The sequence below is a fragment of the Penicillium odoratum genome, assembly GCF_028828045.1.
Source record: "Penicillium odoratum strain IBT 22623 chromosome Unknown utg000008l_segment0_segment0, whole genome shotgun sequence".
NCBI lineage: Eukaryota > Fungi > Ascomycota > Eurotiomycetes > Eurotiales > Aspergillaceae > Penicillium > Penicillium odoratum.
Window position 1 is genome coordinate 4220265 of NW_026643150.1, and position 20884 is coordinate 4241148.

At 48.4% G+C, this 20884-nt stretch overlaps 9 protein-coding genes across 9 annotated transcripts; 5 read left to right on the forward strand and 4 right to left on the reverse strand.

Annotated features, from left to right (window-relative positions):
- Positions 1-169: 169 nt before the first annotated feature.
- On the reverse strand, positions 170-2443 carry N7520_011819 (sodium:solute symporter family protein; the record flags this gene model as incomplete). The annotated part of the gene is made up of 5 exons (XM_057145752.1): positions 170-752; positions 809-1427; positions 1486-1530; positions 1583-2262; positions 2322-2443. 5 exons carry the CDS (start codon positions 2441-2443, stop codon positions 170-172), a joined length of 2049 nt encoding a protein of 682 aa, XP_056991506.1.
- Positions 2444-4124: 1681 nt separating this feature from the next.
- On the reverse strand, positions 4125-4734 carry N7520_011820 (SEC61-beta family protein; the record flags this gene model as incomplete). Its single annotated transcript, XM_057145753.1, has 3 exons — positions 4125-4159; positions 4242-4587; positions 4732-4734. 3 exons carry the CDS (start codon positions 4732-4734, stop codon positions 4125-4127), a joined length of 384 nt encoding a protein of 127 aa, XP_056991507.1.
- Positions 4735-5383: 649 nt separating this feature from the next.
- On the reverse strand, positions 5384-6542 carry N7520_011821 (uncharacterized protein; the record flags this gene model as incomplete). Its single annotated transcript, XM_057145754.1, has 4 exons — positions 5384-5674; positions 5725-5922; positions 5970-6402; positions 6460-6542. The coding sequence occupies 4 exons, from the start codon at positions 6540-6542 to the stop codon at positions 5384-5386; spliced, it is 1005 nt and encodes a 334-aa protein (XP_056991508.1).
- Positions 6543-9667: 3125 nt separating this feature from the next.
- Positions 9668-9946, forward strand: N7520_011822 (uncharacterized protein; the record flags this gene model as incomplete). Its single annotated transcript, XM_057145755.1, has 2 exons — positions 9668-9723; positions 9763-9946. The coding sequence occupies 2 exons, from the start codon at positions 9668-9670 to the stop codon at positions 9944-9946; spliced, it is 240 nt and encodes a 79-aa protein (XP_056991509.1).
- A 1426-nt stretch (positions 9947-11372) lies between these two features.
- N7520_011823 (Cytochrome P450) lies at positions 11373-12620 on the forward strand (the record flags this gene model as incomplete). The annotated part of the gene is made up of 5 exons (XM_057145756.1): positions 11373-11683; positions 11735-11765; positions 11815-11958; positions 12006-12135; positions 12187-12620. 5 exons carry the CDS (start codon positions 11373-11375, stop codon positions 12618-12620), a joined length of 1050 nt encoding a protein of 349 aa, XP_056991510.1.
- A 3-nt stretch (positions 12621-12623) lies between these two features.
- N7520_011824 (Cytochrome P450) lies at positions 12624-13021 on the forward strand (the record flags this gene model as incomplete). The annotated part of the gene is made up of 2 exons (XM_057145757.1): positions 12624-12810; positions 12840-13021. 2 exons carry the CDS (start codon positions 12624-12626, stop codon positions 13019-13021), a joined length of 369 nt encoding a protein of 122 aa, XP_056991511.1.
- A 206-nt stretch (positions 13022-13227) lies between these two features.
- Positions 13228-14035, forward strand: N7520_011825 (uncharacterized protein; the record flags this gene model as incomplete). Its single annotated transcript, XM_057145758.1, has 2 exons — positions 13228-13429; positions 13476-14035. The coding sequence occupies 2 exons, from the start codon at positions 13228-13230 to the stop codon at positions 14033-14035; spliced, it is 762 nt and encodes a 253-aa protein (XP_056991512.1).
- A 521-nt stretch (positions 14036-14556) lies between these two features.
- Positions 14557-15933, forward strand: N7520_011826 (uncharacterized protein; the record flags this gene model as incomplete). Its single annotated transcript, XM_057145759.1, has 4 exons — positions 14557-14858; positions 14916-15351; positions 15405-15599; positions 15652-15933. 4 exons carry the CDS (start codon positions 14557-14559, stop codon positions 15931-15933), a joined length of 1215 nt encoding a protein of 404 aa, XP_056991513.1.
- A 1237-nt stretch (positions 15934-17170) lies between these two features.
- On the reverse strand, positions 17171-20782 carry N7520_011827 (uncharacterized protein; the record flags this gene model as incomplete). Its single annotated transcript, XM_057145760.1, has 8 exons — positions 17171-17188; positions 17241-17527; positions 17575-18004; positions 18060-18100; positions 18732-19379; positions 19436-19887; positions 19940-20421; positions 20483-20782. The coding sequence occupies 8 exons, from the start codon at positions 20780-20782 to the stop codon at positions 17171-17173; spliced, it is 2658 nt and encodes an 885-aa protein (XP_056991514.1).
- Between the last annotated feature and the right edge of the window lie 102 nt (positions 20783-20884).

Here is a 20884-nt window from a genome sequence, read left to right on the forward strand (position 1 = left end):
CTTGCCTGCCCAGGTGCACAGAATTTCTGTTATGAAAGAATTTCATAATAATCCATAATATTCATTGTATATCGTATTAATAAATCGATAACGGGGTATAGAAAAACACATCCGACCCAAAAACCAAAGTGGTACCAGCCCAAATTTCCCATCATACAGAATCATCAATCTAAGCAGAGGATTCCGCCTCCTTAGCCTTTTCCCCAATAGCCTCTGTCGGCGTCGCAACCCCAGAAGCCTGCATTTCATCCGCCTTTCTTCCGCGGTAAACAGCCGGTCTTGTCCCCACAGCATCAAATGCCATCATCTTAACAACCCGAACAATACTCTCACGGCCCTCATAAAGTGGGAAGATAACCACTCCGAAAAGTGTACAGAACAGCCACAGGATTCCGACAACGACCCAGCCGGTGAAGAACTTCTTGCTGAAGACGTACGAGGTACCGTACATTGGAATCGGCCAGAGGATCAGCATGGCGAAGGCCATGAAGACTGTCAGTGTGCGGGAGTAGAAAGCAGCTTTGTTAAGTTTGCGTGTTTCTTCTTCGTTATCGTCTTGGCTGGGTCCTATTTCGCCCGGAACGAGTTCAATATCGATATGTGCGTCCGCGGCGACTTCTGTGTCGTCTACTTTGCGGATTTCGCGCATAGATACGTAGTCGTAATTTTGGGAGCCGAAGATAAGTGTCAAAACGGGCGAGATGACGACTGGGCTGAGTAGGGCAGCGACATTGCCTGCTAGCATGGGGTAACTGGAGAAATGTTAGTTAAAAATCCGATCGAGTAAGGCGAACGAGAAAAAACTCACTTTTCTCCGGTCGTGGTCACCGTTAGAATACCGTATTGGGTCTGCGTGGTAACCAGCCAGGCAATCAAGGAAACCGCCAATCCAAGAGGAGGGGAGACGGCCGCTGCAATCCAGTTCTGGCCCTTCCAGAGTAGTGTCATGGCACCGGGGAACACGGCAGAGGAGATGATCACGCCCATGAGTAGGTATAGGTATCCCATACCGATTCCGGCGTAGTAGAGACCAGTTGCAAACGCAGCCATGATAATCGCGTAGACGATACAAGTCATGTGCGAGATCCAGACAAGACGCTTGCCCTTGGCGTTGGGGTCGATGTAGGCTTGGTAGATATCGTAGGTGAAGATGGATGACACGGCGATGAGCTGTGCTGAGAACGCGGATGTCACAGCCATGAAGATCATGAGTGTTGTTGCGACTGCTCCACTGTAGCCGAGGAGCTTGACGGCGGCGAAGGGCAGGACTAGACCGGCTGTTACGTCGTCGGTGCTAAGGCGTTGGCTGCCTTCCAGAGCGAGAGCGGAGAGACCTAGTGTGCTGGCGCAGAGCCAGGGAATGGCGAACCAGCAGAGACCACCGATAACATAGCCAGGGAAAGCGTGAACAGGGCTTGCGGCGATGGCTGCTTGAGTTAGTCTTTCTCCTTTTGATAGATACTGGGTTTGTTCTTGGCTACATACCTTTGTTGTAGTAACCGTTGTCGAGGAATACAGTTCCGAAGTTACCTGTTGTGTCGATTAGTAAATACTTCCGACTCTCAGTATTGATAGAACTTACCAATTATGTTAATCACCCAGAAGATTCCACCTTCCTTTGACCTCATAGTCAGGTAGCTGCCCTCAGCATTACCTTCAACGGGGTGTTGCTTAGCAGCCTTAACCAAAGCATCATAGACTCTGCTAGGCGAACCCAGCTCGGCATTGGTCGCATAGGCTGAGAAAGCAAATAGGAAGATAACAACCAGGATGACCACAGTGTGCATGTAATCAGTGATAAAGGTGGCTTTGATACCACCGAAAAGCGTGTACAGAACCACACCGATAGGAAGGAGGAAACAAGCAGCGGTAGTCGAGACTCCAGTCAAAGATGTCATGACCGCCGATCCACCAGTCAGCAGCATAGCCGTGACGAGAATATTGGTCATCAGACAAAAGACGATGAAGACGATGTGGACAGTTGTGCCGTAGCGCGCGCGGATGACTTCGAGGAAAGTGTGCGCGTTGGGGGCTCGTCTTTTTAGCTCGATGGCCACAGTTGCAAAGAGAAGGATCTGGACTGTGGCACCAGATGCATAGAAGAATGGACCCGAGACACCGTACTTGTATGCTACTGAAGAGGATTGGAGGAGTGTTGCTGCCCATGTCCAGCTACTCACTACCGCGGCGGCGACAAGACCGGACTTGACGGAGCGGCCTGCTGTTGAGAACATTTCGGAAGTTTGGACTTCATTCTGGTATCTGGTGTTTAATAGTATGGTTAGTGTGTGAAAGAGATAATAAGATTTTTTCGGACATACCGTTTTAAAGCCCAGGTAATAAAAATCATGAGAAGAGCAAAGGCAAATCCCAGTCCCAGGATAATACCATATCCGAATCCCTGGGACAAGGGTGCCTCGAACGAAACCGTCCCAGACGACATGGTGTGGGATCAGTAGCACTGATCAGATAAGTAGCAGCTATGTGCAAGAAAAAAGGTAGGGCTCGATGCGACCAATGTATGACGTCGAAGAAGTAGCCGTGAACGCAATTGAGATAGAAGGGGATCAATCCCTAATAGAGAGGATTATATCAAGCCGAATGCTTTGTAGTCGGGTTAGAGTGAGACACTTCCAGTGACACTAGGGCAGCACATTGATATAAGTAGACAAAAACGCATCAAGGTTCTCCGACCTCGCACTCCAACCCCGGAAGATGATCGTAGGGCTTAGATATCTCCCGCGACCCGCAAGCGAAGTCTAGATAAGAGTAACATTGGCTCTCGTAATGGCAAGGCATACGGAATATCATTCGCAGGAACCAGTCTCACCAATGATTGGACATTTGATGGGCGCTCCTGGCGGCACAGCATAAGGAATGAAGGGGTCCAGCCCCGCCACCCGGCACTTTATCGAATAGAACCACGGATTGAAAATTGAAAATTGAGAAACAAATCAAAGGTACCAGTCCACATGGTACTCGAGGGAATTGGTTGATTCTCGTAGCTTATCAGTGAGCTAGTTCTGGAAGTGATATGATTGGTTGATAAATTATCGAGATAAGAGTGCGTTCGGGTGGAGTCTGGGGTGAAATGGAGACGTTTCCTGCCTTTCTCCTCGGGAGAATCCGTTACTGCAGATAAAGGAATTTTTCTGGAATTAGTGATAGGCTTACTCGATCCGTTATTGTCATTGTTGATATAGACTTGAGCCTAATTGATACACCCCACATATCATGACATACAGCTTCCTAATTGAGAACAGCTCGGCAAAATACATATCCTCTAACTGATTGCAGCTAGTTTAGTAGTTGGTCTTAGGTTAAATATCTTTTATTTCTGGTACGGAGTAGTCTCCATACCATTTCAAGGACAGAAATGTATATAAACTTTTGAAGGCCACGGACATTGACCGACCGGATGTTTGCTTTTGCCTCCCCCATCTTATCATCTACCAAGGTTATGCAATCTAATAACCTTTGAAAGTCTCTCGGAAACTTCAAACATTGACAGCTGTTGATTGGATAAAGGGCGGTGGATTCAAGGAATCCACTCCAGATCCATAGATGCTGGGCGGCAAAAGACAGGTACATGAATTATACATCTACGATGGCAAAGTAAATAACCGGATGCAAGATCACAGGGATCAAGTCAATTAATGATCCAATGCAAGACAGTGAACACATTTAGCTCGGATATGGTACACAGCCTCGGACTCCATCACTGTCGAGACACCATTGTGCAAGCTCGCTTGTTTCCTCCAGCGCATAATATCGCAGGGAAGGAAGCAGGAAGCCGTACAGACGCCACAAAACAGAGATAGACAGTTCAGCCGACCTACACAGCGGATAGGTCTAGGATGCTCATTTGCAGCACCCACAAAAACGAAAAACACCACACATGTTGAGAGAAAAGCTTTGAGTTAAAAAAAAAGGAGTCACACCAGCGTAGCCAAAACGGAGGGTCCTGGCTGCTTTTAGTGCAGCGGAAAGGACGAAATGTCACGGGGTATAGGAGAAAGGGTTGAGGAAGGTTGGAGTTGGAGTGGCGGGACGCAATCACATGCTTATGTCAAGGATAAGAGTAGACATGTCATCTAATGCGTTAAGATAGTCGATGGAGTTGTTTATGCGGCAAACTTGCGGGTGATCTTGGCGATGACTGGATAGCGCGCACAGACAAATTAGAACCCGTTTAAAACCACCAATTGTCTCCTTCCTCAGGAGATATAAACGGAACTTACCGTGCAGGCCAACGACCGAGAAAATGAATCCCAGACTCAGAACGAGAACAACGACGGGGTCAACACGCAGACCGGGGCTCTCATCAGTGTAGAGCTTCAGCATGGTACCGGAGGAACCACCAGCACCAGCGGAGCGAGTGGAGCTGGGGCGAGCATTGCGGAGAGATTCCTTGTGATCGGCAGCAGCGCGGCGGCGCATAGCAGCACGAGGACCACCGGGGGCAGAGGGAGACGAGGGACGGCTGACGGAGGAACCAGAGGCGACCGCGCCGGCGGCGCCAGCGGACTTGGACTCGGCACCGGACTCAGCGCCGGAGGTGAGAGGGGAGCCAGGACGAGGAGAAGCCTGGATTCAGGGTTAATTAGAGATGGATCAAGTCGTAATTGGTTCTTGGGGTTAAAGGAAGAAAGGAGGTTTGGTGGGTAAAGAGAGGGCATTGGATAGAGATTGAGCTGCTATTTCAGCAATTGATGGAGTTGAAGAGCTTACCATGATGATTAGTTAGGTGTGAATGATAGAACGAAATAATGAAAGAAAAGGAGAGAAGGGGTTCGGGGAAGCGAGTTTGCGGAGTTGAATTGAGGCCACGATCACGGTTTCCTGATCGATACTAGCTTGTGTATGGTATTGTTACAACAACCATTAAACATGGTAATTTACCGTAAACAGTACAATCGACCCACCAATGAGAAGGAAAAAGTGAGCTGTTGAAGGGTCAAAGTCTATTTTACTTACTTAGATCAATTATGCGGATATGTTTTGTTTTTGTTAGATCAGACATGAAGGTAGGCTCGTTTCATTATATTGAACACATTGATTTGTTGATATGCTAGAGTAATCGGGGTCGTGGAAAAAGTGTCCAGGATGGACTGTCGTAAAGACATTGAGAAAATAAGATCACCTCCGTAACGGTACCGCGGCAATCGTCAAGGCTTGTAAAGCGAGGTAGTAGTCACAGGATTTTTGGACCAAAGCCGGTAAGGCAATTGGGGAAGAACAAGAAATGAAGGTCGCTGGTGAGGTATCATAAGGCCCAAATAAAACGCATAGGCTTCAAAAAACGCTTGTCCAACAATCGTGGAAGGAAGAAAGAAAACGCTCGTGATTCAATTCCGAGAGATCACATGAAATAGATGCAAGATCAGTCGATCATCATTCGAGATGGGATCCCGCCAGCGGCCAAGTTGGATGTGAGCTCGGTAGTCTTCTCCTCCGGCTTGATCTTCTTCTTGCTGATGTGCGGTTTCAAGCCACGGTGGAAGTTGTTCACGCACAAGCAAGCGTTGATGATCGTGATCACAATCAGGATGATCGTGATGACGGCGAAAAATGTCATCGAGGGACGAGCGGGGAGATAGTCCTTAAAGGTCGCCGCGGCGTACATACGGAAGAGCTTGAAAACGAAGTAGGCCATGGCGGCAAAGAAAAGGAGCTGAATAGTCAGATCCTGAAATGGTGCAATCTCAAGTTCGATTGACTTACAATGATAATGATCATACCGCTAGTCGATTCTCGGCGAACAAACCAGGCACCGCAGGCAAGGATAATAATGGTCACAGGAATCGCAACGATAGTGAGGTAGAACTCGGCGTTATGGCTGGAGGATGACACGACGACCAGGAACTGGACGGTGAAACCGAGGAAGAAGAAGAAATCGAACTTCAAAAGGGCGATGTAGATCTAGAGCGGGTTAGTCATTGCTCTTCAACGATTCCCCAACAACTTACCTGATAGGTCAAATACCGGCGTTTCATGCGCAGATCAGCACTGATGTGCTTGTAGATTGTCCAGGCAAATTCGTCGTATAACTTGTATGCCACAAAGGTCATCAAAAAGGTCGCCAGGCCCACGATGCATGGAATTATAATGAGGAATGGCTCCGACTGCACCCAGACAATGGAATCAATCATGTGGTTGTCATGTAAGACGTTGACCGCATTTCGAATTTGCTGGACCTGAACCGCGCCGTAAATCAAAAGTCCAACATTGCACAAACAAAGACCGATAATCTGAATAGTGTTCTTCGCTCGCAGGGCATCGTAGACCAATACCAGCTCGTAGAGGAAACCGAAACTGTATAGAGCGAGGAAAGTCGGGATAGTTTTGGACGAAGGACTGTCGTTGGCTTTTTCTTGCACCTGGAAATTAACAAAGATGTAACTAAAACTCGTTAGTTGAGGGGGAAGCAAGCCAAGGTCATGGTTTCAGGATCCATACATCTCCAGAGCGAGCGTCACGAGTGTTTGAATGAAGGTGACCACAGCGAAGGACCACGTCCACGTCGTGTTGGGGATGTACATCTTGCTGCTGCGTGGGACGGCGACCGGCGCGACATTCCTATAACCTTCTCGGGCGCGGAACCCAGGACCCTGGCGAAAGGATGGGTCAAAAGTTCCACCTAAGAGAGAGGCGCGCGACCCATGAGATAAGACCTTGCCGAAATCCGATGTGCTCGGGTCGGCGTGCTCTGCGGAAGACACTGTGGCGGCGGTGACCCCCTGACGGAGGGTTTCACTTATTTAAGAGGGGAGCTGCAGGTGGGAAGGAAGGGACTGCCGGACCCTGATACGTAGGAGCCTCGAAACAACGGAATGCTCGTGTGTCGCGAGTGGCTTGGCGGGTTGCACAAGTGACCGGGGTTGCAGATAGCGAAGGGGAGGGAAGGGGCCTAGACTTGAGATCGTGGTAACATCGAAAGAGTGAAGCACATAGCCCAGAATGGTGAACGAGTGTTTATGCAAGTGAAAACGAATGGTCTCAAACTTTTCAGTGTTTTGGGTTCTTTTGGGTCTGGCGGGGCGGAGTGTCGGATCGTCACAGGCAGCAAGTCGGGAACCCCAGAGTCTTTATTTCTGGAGGCTGAGTCTAAGGTCGGGGGTCTGAGTTGGGGCGAAGTAAGAAAAGAGAGTAGGCTACCCGTGGGAAGGAAGATCTCTTTGGAAGGGGTGAAATTATCCGGGGTTCACTAGTTTTACGCATAACTTCTCTTCCACATACTCGGCTCACCACGGCTACAGTAATTGGGGCTGACACATTCTAGCGGCAGAAATGGACTCGTTCTCGAATGTTAGAACTCAACGCCCCTGAATTGGAATTGGTTCATGTGGGGCGGGATCCAATGCATCAGGCACAAACCTAACTCTGCCATGGTCTCGAATTGTCGATTCATGATACGTATACCTTTCCGCATATGGAGTACTCCGTACATCTCTTTTACACTTTCCACTGGAGTCGGCCTTAGTCCGCCCCCAACCCAAGGGGCTGTGGCTCGATAAACGTGGTGGCTGGGTTACAAATCAGACTTTCGCAGTGGCTGGGGACGAGCCACGCGACCTTGATGACTAAGCCAATAGTGCCAATCAATACGCTAAACTAGATACAGTGCAGTTGTTTCACACGAGACTTGAGTTTCAAGACCTTACATAGAACATTATTTGAAGTTGGAACAGTTGCAAGATCAAATCCACTTCCAAGCTAATACAGTATTATGCAAAATGTAAGTACAGCTTGACCCACTATGTTTGGTAAAATTCCGCTGTATTTTGTCCTCATGCATAAAAATATTGGATAAAAATCAAATTACAAGGCAAGCACATGTCTTAATACACCAAATTCCAGCTCTATAACAAGACAATTAAAATGAAACTTTGTGTCGTATACATGTGATTGGGACCGTTTCTTGATGACTCTTATACCCGTGTCTGATGGACACAGCTTGAGATCGGCCTATAAAGGGCTCGCTTCTCTTTACCTCTCCCAAGGTTCCCTCCTCAAACCACCCTCTTTGATATCTGGATCTGATTTTATCTTCAACTTTCTCTTACTTCTTTCACTCGAGGAAAATTTCATATTACACCAAATGCCAGCACCCGAAACTCCTGCCTTTGGACAACAAAAATAAATCAAGTCAGTGATTCGAAATGCAAATTCGTTCTTCCTTCACCTCTCTCGACCCTTATCATACCTCTCGCTATTATACAGTTGACATAAGACCTTGTCGATCTGCATTTTTTGCAGAAGGCTCACCTCACTCTTCGAGCCCAATCTGAGAAAATGAGTTTGCCAAAGCTTATCACATCTTATGGTTATGAAGAATTGATACGTTGCATTGGCATGTTTATGTAACTATATTGACATTTGAACTTCTACAATAGGGCAAACCAACTTGTTAAATATGTCTTCTGTTCTCTAACGATGTAACCGACTTAACACATCCTCAGACTTGCGTTCAAGGCTGCGGCTTTGATTCGTTCATTTTCAAATGGATGACCTGTGGATCTCACCAGAGTCTGGAACGTCCTATTTCCGAGCAGCCGGGGACTCGCCCGCCGGGGGGGACCGACATAACATCAACTTACGTGCGTGATGCGAGGCCACTGGTCGCGTGGAACATCAGATTTAGGGATCTCTGTCCCTTTTGGACATACTGGGCAAGCTGGCACTGTTGATAGACAGTGGATTGTCGCGTGAGTACGTCAGTCCAAAGTCAAGGATAAGACTAATCAATGCTAGTTTAAGGAAATTGTGCAGAATCCAAAATGATCAGCGGACTGCTCTTCCAAAGGCGTTTAGATCCTAATAAGACAGGGGCTCGAATAAACGCTTTCAATGGGCTTTGCAACTGAACAGCAGCTGAAACACATAATATGACCGCTTGACTTTACACAGGTGATACATCAATTGGTCCGATTCGTTCAGTGTTACCGGTTCTGTTTCTCAGCCATGGCTGCCTTGGCAGAGAGACCTACTTAAGGCAAAACACCGGGGCCGATTTTAGGTGGTTTGTGCCCTCCGGGACTGTCTCCAACGTTAGATCATACTAGATCTATCTACGACTGACTCCAACTCTCGTGAGGTCGTTGTGGGTCCAGCATCTATCAGCTCTCCGGAATTCACGGAACTTCCAAGATCTCGCGCCTGGTTCGGCCTCAGTTGCGCCCACCATTCAATAGACTCCTACTCTATACCCAATTGTGCTCGTTATTTGGCAAATTCGCTCGTCTCTAAGCCAATTGTGAGTGCTAGAGAGGCTATTACGATTGTTTGAGAGAGGGCTACAATGTAGTAAATCTCAAGCTGGATATGCCTCAGATCATGAGATTATGGTATGACCAGGAATGCTGGCATGGGCACTAGGTCATATGTTTCTTTCGGCAGCTCACAAGAAATAAGCTGGCATTTATGAACAGTCCGAACAGGTTGAGTTCTGCAATGAGTCAGGCCAAGTGCAGCATATGTGTCCTGTCCAATATTGGTGGCGAAAGCAATCAGGAAACGAAAGCGTGCTCTATGAAGAAACGCTCGAATTTTCAAGTTGCGAAAACTCATTAGCCCACAGGAGGCCTCGAGGCTCTTGAGGATATCAAATTGATGCTGTTGTCAGCAGTTTGTACGTGGGAATCTTGGTCCGTTCCTATGCAATGAGATGGGCCGTGGAAGCTGCTGCGGCCGCCAGAATCCTGATGACGGACTATGCGGCTAGTCCGACAACGGCTCACCAATTACGTCGATTTTTACCAGCCACGACTTCAGTGGACTGGAGACAGAGTCAACTGATGTGGCAAACACAGAAGCTGAGGCAGTCGATAAGATGGCCAAGGACCTGGAAGAGACGCCAGACACGGCATCTCTGCCGCACAAAGGAGACAGAAGACGCAGGCAGATCGGCACCGACGAGAACCAGACTTCGACGTTGGAGGCCTAGTCTTCCTGTCCACCAAGGATCTCCTGATGGACAGTCGTCCAGAAAACTTCCGGGTCATATTATAGAACATTCATGAATCACGATCTCAATAAAATCCATCATGCAGTCCCTAGATACTATCTAAACCACCAGACAGCTTTACTTATCTAGCCTTAAGATCGCTAATGAAGGGTCGGATCAAAGTACTCAGGAACAAGATTCAGGTCATAGCAAAGCTATCTATTTACCCTCTATCACTTGGGTACGGATTACACCGCGGACTTTTTGGACATACGTTCGAAACACGCAGCCCGAATGTTCTTTTCACCTTCTGCTTCTACTTCCCACACGTCAATCAATTTGAAATTGGCTGAAGAGAAGGAGAACAGCAAGGAGCGCCGTCGGATCCTCATCCAGCACCTCGTGGCTCGAATGCAGGACCCGGATATTGGAAATGCCGAGATTTTGGAATGGTTTAATGAGCAGACAACAGATGAAGCATTGGATCGAATGCAGTGACCTACATTGGAAGTGTTTTGAGTGGCATTCGTCTTTTCTTTGGTCTTGGTTATGGTTTTTTCTTGTTGTATTAGTACAAGCCTGTTTTTCTTTCTATTCCGCTACATCTGAAATGGAAGAGCCCTGTGACTGTTAAAAATTCCGGTAGGAAACAAGGTAGAATACTGGGTAAGAGACTGAGTAGAAGCTGGGGAGATATAGTCAACTAGTAGGAAACATACTGTAATGCAGTACAGGTAAACATTGGTTATTCTACTACTCAGGTAGGCACCGCGTGAAATGCGCGGCGGAAAGCCTCTAGTACGATTCAGATGAATTAGGAATGCTGAGATTAATGGATTCTCGGAACGACCAAGTGAGGCTGCTTGAGCCTGGCCAGCCTCGGGGATGCCAGGCGAGTCTGCAAGTCCAGTAAATCCACCAAGCGATATGGGGTTGAATTAAAGAAAACTTTCGCACTTAAGAAAAAACGTGACTACTGAAAGTATCAAGCTATTTGCATCATTTAGTAGGTCATAACGAACAGATACCCTTATCTCCCATTATAGTAACCTTATCCGTGAATAGCAGATAATCGGAGCAACAAGGATAAACCTGGGATGAATTCAGAACACAACGATGATCCCGACCCCAGTGTCATCTCCTGGGATTTCCTTTTTGGTACAAAGTGCCAAATGTTATCGCTTAGCCCAAGCCACTCAGTACTCGCCCGTTCGCTTCCCCGCACCAACCCCATTTGCGCAGAAGATCGGATTGAACTATGGTACTGCGCTTATCTAAAGGCTCGGAGTCCGCGGGCTGAATCATATCTTTAGCATAAATAGTCCTCTAGTAGATAGCGATTAATTGAATCGCAAACGCAGTTGTTTAGAGAACCTTCTTCCAGGTTTTCTTCCACAAATTTTCGAGAATACGAATTTCATAAATCATGCTGTCGCTCTGGGTAGCAGCTATACTATTCCTTGGATATATGGGCAGTGGGTTCTTATCGTCCACATCCAAGGTACCAGGTCCATGGTATACGCGATTCTCCAGCCTCTGGATCAAATACCAGGAATTTACTGCCAATAGAAGAGAATCAATTCACAAGCTCCACGAAACTTATGGTCCTGTTGTCCGTTTGGGTCCCAATGAGATCTCTTTTACCAGCCTCGATGCCATCAAGGAGATCTACGCCTCGGGAGGGAGTGGCTACGAAAAGACCGAGTTCTATAGTCTCTTCAAGCAGTTCAACATTAAGTGAGTTACTGCAAGCTATCATTTATTTGATTTTGACTGACAAGAGCAAAGGACGATGTTTTCTACTTTGAACAAGGATGAGGTACAGTATTCTCGGACTCGTGTATTGAATCCTGCTGATGTCTGTATAGCATAGCAAGAGAAAACGCATTTATGCAGACCGGTATGCGATGACCAACATTATGAAAGCAGGGCCACTGGCTGCTATCCATGAACGTGCCATGGCATTCGTCTCTCATTGCACCGACGCTGGCAATAAGAGTGTCGATGTCTATGTAGGTTTTTCCACCCCAAGCCCAATGCTCTCGCTAATTAGATATAGATATTGCTTCATTGCTATGCCATCGATTGTGTGACTGGCTTCATGTTCAGCCCCGGTGGACTGAAGTCCCTCAACATCCAAAAGGATTTTGAGATCATGCAAGAACTCACCTACCACCAAAGTCTCCAGAGTAAAGCCAACCCTCCCACAGAAGGAAACTCACAAATCTAACCAAACACAGAAAGTCTACTTGCATACTACCTCCCGTCACTGAAGCCCTACTTCCCCAACTTTCTTCACCCAAGAAGCGCCCCCAGAGCAAACCAATACGTTCTAGACATGGTTGCCCAACCCTCCGTAGAAAACCACACACTCCTCGAAAAGCTCCAACGCAAAGACTCAAATCTCCAGCCCATGCAGATGGCAGCCGAATGCAAAGACCACATGGCCGCGGGCGTCGACACAACAGGCGACGGGCTCTGCTTCTTAATGTGGGAACTCTCACAGCCCCAGAACCTACCTTTTCAACAGAAACTACACGAAGAACTTCTCTCCACACCCGATGCCCCGCTCGATAGCCTTATCTACCTCGACGCTGTCATTAAAGAGGCTTTGCGCTGTTCTCCCCGATTCCGATGTCGTTGCCTCGATATGTCCCCGAAGGCGGGAGGGTGATCGATGGATACTTTCTTCCTGCACAGACTATTGTCAGTGTGCAGCCGTATACGGTGCACCGGGTACACGGGGATGTGTTTCCTGAGCCGGATCGGTTTTTGCCTGATCGGTGGCTTGGGGAGGGGGCTGTGGAAAGGAATAGGCATTTCTTTGCATTTGCTACTGGGGGGAGAGGATGTATTGGGAAGAAGTAGGTTCTGTTCTTATAAACTTTTGAAGAGATTGTTGCTAACGATAGTAGTCTTGCACTGGTGGAAATGAAGATGTTGCTTCGGGAAGTTTATTCTCGATTTCGGACAACAGTTGCGTCGGATATGGAGGGGTCAATGAAGTTGGATGATCAGATTATTGCGTCGAGACCTGAGAGTCAGACGTGTAAATTGGTGTTTACTCCCGTTTAGATAGGCTATTCTCCGTTCAATGAATCAAGTAAGTTTTTCGGGTTGATCGCGAAAAGTAAGTGAAGAATAGACTTGATCCAAAATGGATGCTCTAGCCGATGCGGGGTGAGGGGAACGATAAGAGCGAGATAACCGTGGTTCCCCTTGTTTACCGTGATTTCCGATTCTCAACTAGAAAGTCATTCAAACCTCCTCGGACCACCAAAATGGCAGATACCAGTGCCGCTTCGTCCTGTCGCTTTTCCACACGCATTTCGCTTCGATGGCTCCCCGAATCAGCCCATGAGACAACAGACACGATCGTCATGTCGGTGAAAGACTGGTATCTCGATCTACGAATGGACAAACAAACACAGGAGATTGACTGGGCGATCGCCGGCCAAAGAATCGTCGAAAGTCAAGGACCACGTATGTCGCTCTGGCCCTGTCTCACATATTGATGCTTACAATGCAGTTCGGGTATCCTTTACCCACGAACTAGACTCGCACAATGCCTTCGAGAGCGTGGACTGTGGCACCTTTGTCTCGCTCCCTAATGGCGATGACCTCGAGACGGGCTCCATGCCTCGTCCTGATCTCCCCGGTGCACCGGAGACGGAGTATGAGGAGGTATGGAGGGAATTACCGTTCCGGGAGGGACCCGAGGGAGCGAAGAAGGGTGTTTCATGGGTTCTTGAATCCGATGATGGTGATCTTGGCGAAGATGGAGAGGTCACGGTGGTGAAGACATTCCTGGGACGGATTTGGGGGACATATTTGGCGTTACAACAGGAACAGATTCTTGTTCGGCGGAAGGATGCGGGTCAATGGATTGTCAGTAAGACTGGGGCTGAGGTTAGTGCAAGAAGGGAAGAATGGATGGATTCTAAGTGGGAGGAACGATATGTGGTCGGGGGTTCTGGGAATCAGTTGCCTTCAATGATGACCGTGGGTGAAGAAAAGGGGTGGATGCCTGGAGAGCGGGTTCTTGTTCTTGGAAAGTCATTTATTGTTCGAGCATATGAGGAGATGTAGAAGGAAAGATCTGCTCTGTTATAAATAGATCGACCAGTCGAGACCCGGCCCCCTAATCTACCAAGTACACCATGTGACGGTCCGTAACAGATCAACAACCGTGACGTATGTCCTACGAACGGCTTACGGAGTCCGGAGTACGGAATACACTATACGGATTAGAATGTGTATCGACATGGTGAAAATGAGAAAACGGGGTAAAAGCCCAAAAAGACCCGGCGGTGGAATTAAGTGTACATTCGTATGCATACGACGCCAGGATCGAAATTGACCAATAAGGTCGTGTGACCTGGACGAATTGATTGAGATTAATTGAAAATTTCCATAATTAGTTTCACTTGCTTATCCACTGTAAAGCTAGCAGACCGATAGTGTCGGTACCTCATCTCCCGTCTGGATTCGACTCCACTTGAAACAATCCGCCCGTACGTAAACCTTTTTTTCCTATTTACTGAAGAAAGCTGTAAGCTCATTTACAACAACAACCCCCGACCTGCTCTACTCCATGGCCTCTAGCCATCATGCGATCTGATGTGGGAGCTGCATCTGTCTCCACCCCTATTCGAACTCTCTCTGCTCGGACCCGCTCCAGTGTTGCTTTTGCGAAATCGGCCCTCTCCCCCCACAATAACCAATATGTCGAGCTCGAAGATTTTGGTGTCGCGACCAGTCCAATCGGGGATGATGAGGTGAATCATGATCGCTATGCCTTGCCTCCGAAACCGCGCAAGAAGAGAAAATTCTACTTTCCGCATACCTTGTGGACACGTCTTTTTGCAATCACGGGAATCATTGAGACACTAGGCACTGTCGGGATTGAGAGGTAAGTAGGATATGCGAACTCTACATATATATCCCTAATAAATCTTTTTTTTTGTAGTTGGCTCTTCATAAGCATCTCAAAACACTTCGATGATAGTGGTGATGAGGATGCTACCCTGCGCCTTCGTTCGTTCCTCGGTCTTTACATCTTCGCCTTGTTCTATGAGCTTGCACTCAGTTATGATGCGCTACGACGGAAAAACACATTTCAACTGATCGGCCTCTGCATCTGTAACTTGGGTCTGTTGGTATATGGTGCTATTCAGACGAAGGAAGTTAAGGACACACTTTCCAACCTGGGTGGAAGCACGGTGAACGCCGCTCATCTTTGGATGCATTATCGAATCGCTTTGATTCTAGTACCAGTCGTCTTGGGGGTTGGCACCGTGTGCATGTCCGTTGTGACATGGAAGCTGCGCGCGGAATTCTCTTGGACTATTTACAAGAGCATCAGTGCGGACTTGCAGATGAGTTGGCGATATACCACATACCAGGCTAGTCACTGCAGGATGCACTTTGCCATGAGCTCTCAGCTAATCCTCCATAGGTGTATATTGCGCTCCTGAAGTTCGATTTCTTTTTCATCTTCGGCACGCAATTGCAAGTGTTGCTCGCACTGAAAGATGTCACCGACTCAGAGTTCCTCACCCAGGCAGTCATGATACCGGTCGCCATTATTAGCTTGATGCTGGCCGCACGCTTCTGTCGTTTAGAAAAGACCAAATCTCTGGTCTTCATCATGGCAAGGAGCCCTGCCACATATGAAGTTTACCTTTTACTAATGCCATTGATAGCTCCTTTTTGTGGTGCTCATTGCCAGTTTTGTCTTCACGGTGCTCCAAGTTTTCACCGGCAAGGACAGTACCCAGTTGACCAGCTACAGGGTTTCCTTGACCTTGTTTGCCACGTTGGCAATTCTACTTCTTGCAGGCACACTTGTCAATTCTGTGATGTGCATTTGCAATTTCAGGAAGGGGTTGAAGGAGCATATCAAAAATGCCCGAAGTCAGCAGCCGACTGCAGATCCGGAGAATGCCTGGACGGAAGACACGAAATCACGATTTGTACTAAATTAAGATACCTCGGATACGAATATAAATGGCTATGCATGATCAGGATAGATTCACCGGACTGGGACCTCGGGATCGCTGAAGGGGAAGCTTGAGTCTACTCAGGAGCCCCGGTACCCCGCCTTAGCGATTTGAACCACGGCATTTACGTTGAAATAGATGTTACGAAGTCACGACAAGCCAATCGGCCCAATTGAGCAACCTTTAAATATTCTCACCGTTGACATGTGGAATAACGCGTGCTAGGAAATAGGTAGAGCAAACATTGAATGCGTTATTTGATCAGCCAAGCGGAAAGCCCCGGCAGAAAACTAGCTCGCTTGACACATATTTAATCCACCACCCACGACCTTTCCTTCTTCCTCCCCAAGCGCCACCCCCACCAATGCTGCGTTTCTTTGCTACACACGACAGGCCAAAACCTGTCCTCGGCCCGTCCGAGACCCCCTGCAAATGAGAAATTCGGAGGAATCTTCAATTACCAACCCGCTTCCGATTCGCGTCAGTGAAAAGGAAGCCGGTACTGCCCGTAAGGGCCTGGTGTGAACTCACCTGCACTCGGCATCAGAAACATCGGGGCCACCTGGCATTTAATGTCAGTCACTGGTTTTCCCCTTGGGAGAGTCGGTGCGGAGATTGTGCCTGATAACACTTTAGTGCAATACGCAGCATGCTGTTCTCTTTGAGGCGGTATCATTCGATTCCGATTATTCTGGTGGGGGTGGCGCTTCACTCTTTTTCTCTTAGGTGAGTTCTTGGGAATTTTGCTCCACTGTTATGCCCTTTGTGTGGGTGTGGAGTTTGGGAAGGATGGGTTTTTTGTTGACTTTGCTAATTTGTGGAGTCTGGCTTCGTTCGCGAGGTCTTAGGTGGTGTGTTTGTGGGCATGATAAATCTTGTTGGATTTGATGCTAGAGCAGACGGAATTGAAGTTGAAATCTTGTTGTGAGGGAATGATATGCTGCAGCGCTGCAGTTTGTTTGCCAATTAGATGGGTCCTTTCCATTAAATGATATATTACCTTCTACTTGAATTTCTATTTCACTTTTGAAGTCCGTAGAATGTAGCTCGATGAATGTTTACTAGGGCACTTTAGTTGTAGAATAATCATGTAACATTTGGAACTTTGCTATCCCTTCTATTGCGGGAAAAATTGTAGAAAAAAAAATCATTGCCTCCGTCAGGCATCAGGTACTCTCCATTATCGTAGGGGGGGTTCATTTTGCATTGCCTAATCAGGCCACTACTCCTCATCGCCAATCTGTGGACAGTCAGTATCGGGAAGAGTAAACAAGATCGAGGGATCGACATACCTTTGGGGCCAGGTAGAACCGCAAGTGGCCGCTTCCCAGACCGTACTCAACCAGCAGGGGAACTTCCTGCGACAGGTTCAGGGTTACCGAGGTGGACAGGTTGGAGGCCTTGCAGAAGTTGACAAGGTACTTAAGGGAGAAAGTGAGGGCGACGGGTTCGGACAGAGAGATTGTGGTGTTGAGCTCGGGCTTGTCGACACTGGTGTGCTGACGAATGGTAACAGAGCCGTTACCAATGTCACCAGAGCAAGAGAACTTGACACCCTCCTTGGAGGCCTCAATAACGACTGAAGAGAATTAGTGTTGAGATTAAGAACCACGACGTATGACTTACCTGACTCAGAGAGAGCGTTCAAGTCTCTGCAAATACGCTGGAACTCGGCTGAGGGCATGGTCACGGAGGCAGCATATTCGGTCTCGGGGATAGCCAGGTGCTCCTGGTCAATGTCCATAAGCTTGATATCATACTCGCTAAGACGGTCGGTCTCGGAGCTCTCGAACATCAGGTTGACGGCATCGGGGGAGTCCTCAGCCTTCAAGGTGAGGATATCTTCATTCTGGGCGGCACGGAGGACCTTAGTCAGGGAGGTAAGGTTGATTCCAAGCGCGATGTTACGGTCGCAACGGTATGGCGAGAAACCCTCAGCGCGGAGAAGCATGGAGACAAGGGCAACGTGGGAGTTGTCCATCGCCTGGAGGGCGATACCAGAGTCATTGCAGTCGAAGTTGCAGTCTTGGACAAGGTCCTTAATGGCGTCAACGACCTACCGACATCATTGTTAGAAACCAGAGAAAAGAAAGTCGATTTTAGGGACATACCCGCTTCAGGAGGGAAGCCTGCTCAAGTCGTGCTTCAAGCACTGATCCAATGGGTTAGTTTGGCTGATTCGCGTTCTGGTGGGAGAGACATTGTGGACTCACTGTTGGCGAGGGGTATGTGTATGTGGGGGTATAAAAAAAGAAGAGGAGCTTATAGAAAAGCGAGTAAAGAGAGCGAAATTATTGACGTGGAAAGTTGTGTGAAATGGAATTGACGCAAGTCTGTGAGGATGAAAGTAGGCGAAAGAGGCAGGTCTGAATATAAAGAGAAATCGCGTTCGAGGGTTTAGAGTGGGGAAAGTTACGCGTGAGCGCGTTTGGCGATATGCCCTAATTGGGCTAGACTTGATGCCTCAGGCGACAATGCCTTTCGAGCAACTACGGATATAGTAGCTAATGGATCGGGACTAAAAGTTGCTCTTTGAAATTGTCTTATATTGGAATATGGTTAGCTATATTGTGTATTGTAAAAAAAAAAAAAATTCAAGTGACAGGAAGTCGAAAAAGCCAACAAACGAGCGCGAACCCGGCACCACGCGATGATAATAGTAGAAATGAAAAAACCTGACCTCAGAAAGACTAAACCAAGGAAAAAAAAAGAACCCAAGAACACCATTGTCGCCGGTCCCTTTTATATACATATGGGTATCAAAACATCGGCTTGTTAAATACTGGTCACCCGCTTGGAATGGTTTTTTCGCGGTCTTTGCTGAATGACCATCTCCAACTCCTTCAGCATGTTGGTATTGGCATCTACCTTCTCCCGAGCAGAGGCCTGTCGTACTCGTTCTTCCCGCACGCGTGCCAAGCGCTCATCTCGAGTGAGTGATGCGCGTTTGTTCCTAGCAGCAGGAAGGACGACTGCTTCGAAGATCTCCTCATCGTCGAAGCTGTGCGTCAAGTCAGGCCGCTCTCCAGTCAAGGCTTTGAGGGCATCAGTGGGGCTACCCTCAACCGCAGTGGTACCCCCAAGGCTAGGAGTCGGGGACATTGGTAGAACGGTGCTTGAGGGCCGTGTGTAATCTGCGGCATGAAGACGATCCTGGCTGTTCACAATGGCGGCCTTGCCCACTTCCCATTCTTCCAGCAAGGACCGAATGTCGTTTCCGATTAGGTCGTATTGGGAGAGGAGATTGGATTCAAATTCACTGGTGTCGTGACGTTCCAGATTGGCGTTCGTCTCCTCACCGATGATGTGCATCTTGGCATGCAAGGCACGGACTCCTTGGGATAGGGAGTTCAATCTCCGAACTTGCGCACGTAGGTGATCCTTGCTTGGAGAAGCAGAAGGCAACGGGGACGGGGGGATCTGGGTATTCCCTGTAAACAATCAGTATAATTATTTGGGTCACATCGGAACAAAATGAGGCACTCACTGTCTTCCTCATTCAGTATGCTCGCCATCTTGCTCATACTTGTACCAGTGACTGCAGCGAGCTCACGCATCTCTTCCACAGCGGAGCTCCATCGTGCAATATCAGATCCACCACCGTCAGCGCTGAGCGCTAATAAGCAGCACAAGACACTTTTCCTTGCAGTGTAAAGCTTCCCAAATAGATCCCGTAAAGAGCGCAGTGAATATTGGTCTTCCAAGTTGCGCCGGGACAAGGTCAACTCGATGTTTTCGAGGTCGTCCAACGCAATATCATAAATATCGTAGTATTTTGCCAGATTGGCATCGTCCGTTAGAGGACGCAGCGTATTTTGGGATCGGATATATCGTTGGAGCATCGACCAAAAGCATTCTGACACTGCTCTCCGAAGACGCAAGCATCGGCGAGTCTGTACCTGGTCTTCCAGTCGACTGATCGGAGGTAAGGGCGTGCTTCTATGAACAAGTCAGTCCACTGTCATCATTGCAAGGCGCAATCCAGTCCTACATCCGATATCCTCTGGAAACGAGCTCCACCTCCTGTATAAAGACCACTGAAGCTGACGCAGCTGAATCGAAGCCCTGGGCGTTTCCAATGAATGTACCAGCAGCCTCCACGGCTTGGTGCCGCAGATACTTGAGCCATTGCCTTTTGGCAAAGGCATAGAATATAACCCCGAGAACGGGAACAACAATCAAGAGTACACCCACCCTCTGAGGATTGAGCCCGGAACCTGTTTTTGACCGGCCCCAGTGGAGCAACCAGGCGATGGAGAACGACGTTGTGGCTGTAACGACGGCACCTTGAAGTCCGAATGTTGTGGAGAGGGAGGGAAGGTCGGACGGTTGCGAACTTGACAAAACATCTGTGGCGGATGTGTAGGACGGCGCGCTGTGTTCGTTTAATAATTGCGAAGCGACGATAACGTATCCGAACTGTTCCAGAAATCGCTCGTTGTCTCCTCGACCAAGTCTTGCGTTCAAAGCGGACTGTAAGGTCGATCTCATCAGTAGTGTCCTTCCACCGGCGGTCAATCAATCACTAGCATACCGAGCAAGCACCGTATAATTTCCCAACAACCACTCCGTGCCGTGTATTTTGTAGGTCGAGGGGCTTGGGTAGCTTATTCCGAACTCGTTCCTGGAATCGCGAGGCGCCCCGAGGGGCAAAGTCGTCGGAGGGTTGATCCGCTTCGTCGTCCGTGAGTGTCTTAGCAACATGCCAGGTTTCCTCCGGTTCCCCTTCTCCTGCGACCAAGGTGAGTTTTGTGGCAAGCGTGTATTGCGGGGTGTAGCAAGAACCTTGAAGGTATTCGGCCAAAGGCGAGTTCTCATAGACAAGTGACTCCATGACCGAAGATCATTCCGCGGCGCGGAGCGAGGAATGGGGGCGGAGACGGGCGATTTCACGAAATGGCCGAGGGTCGAGGTTGTGCGGGAAGGGGTGTAAGGC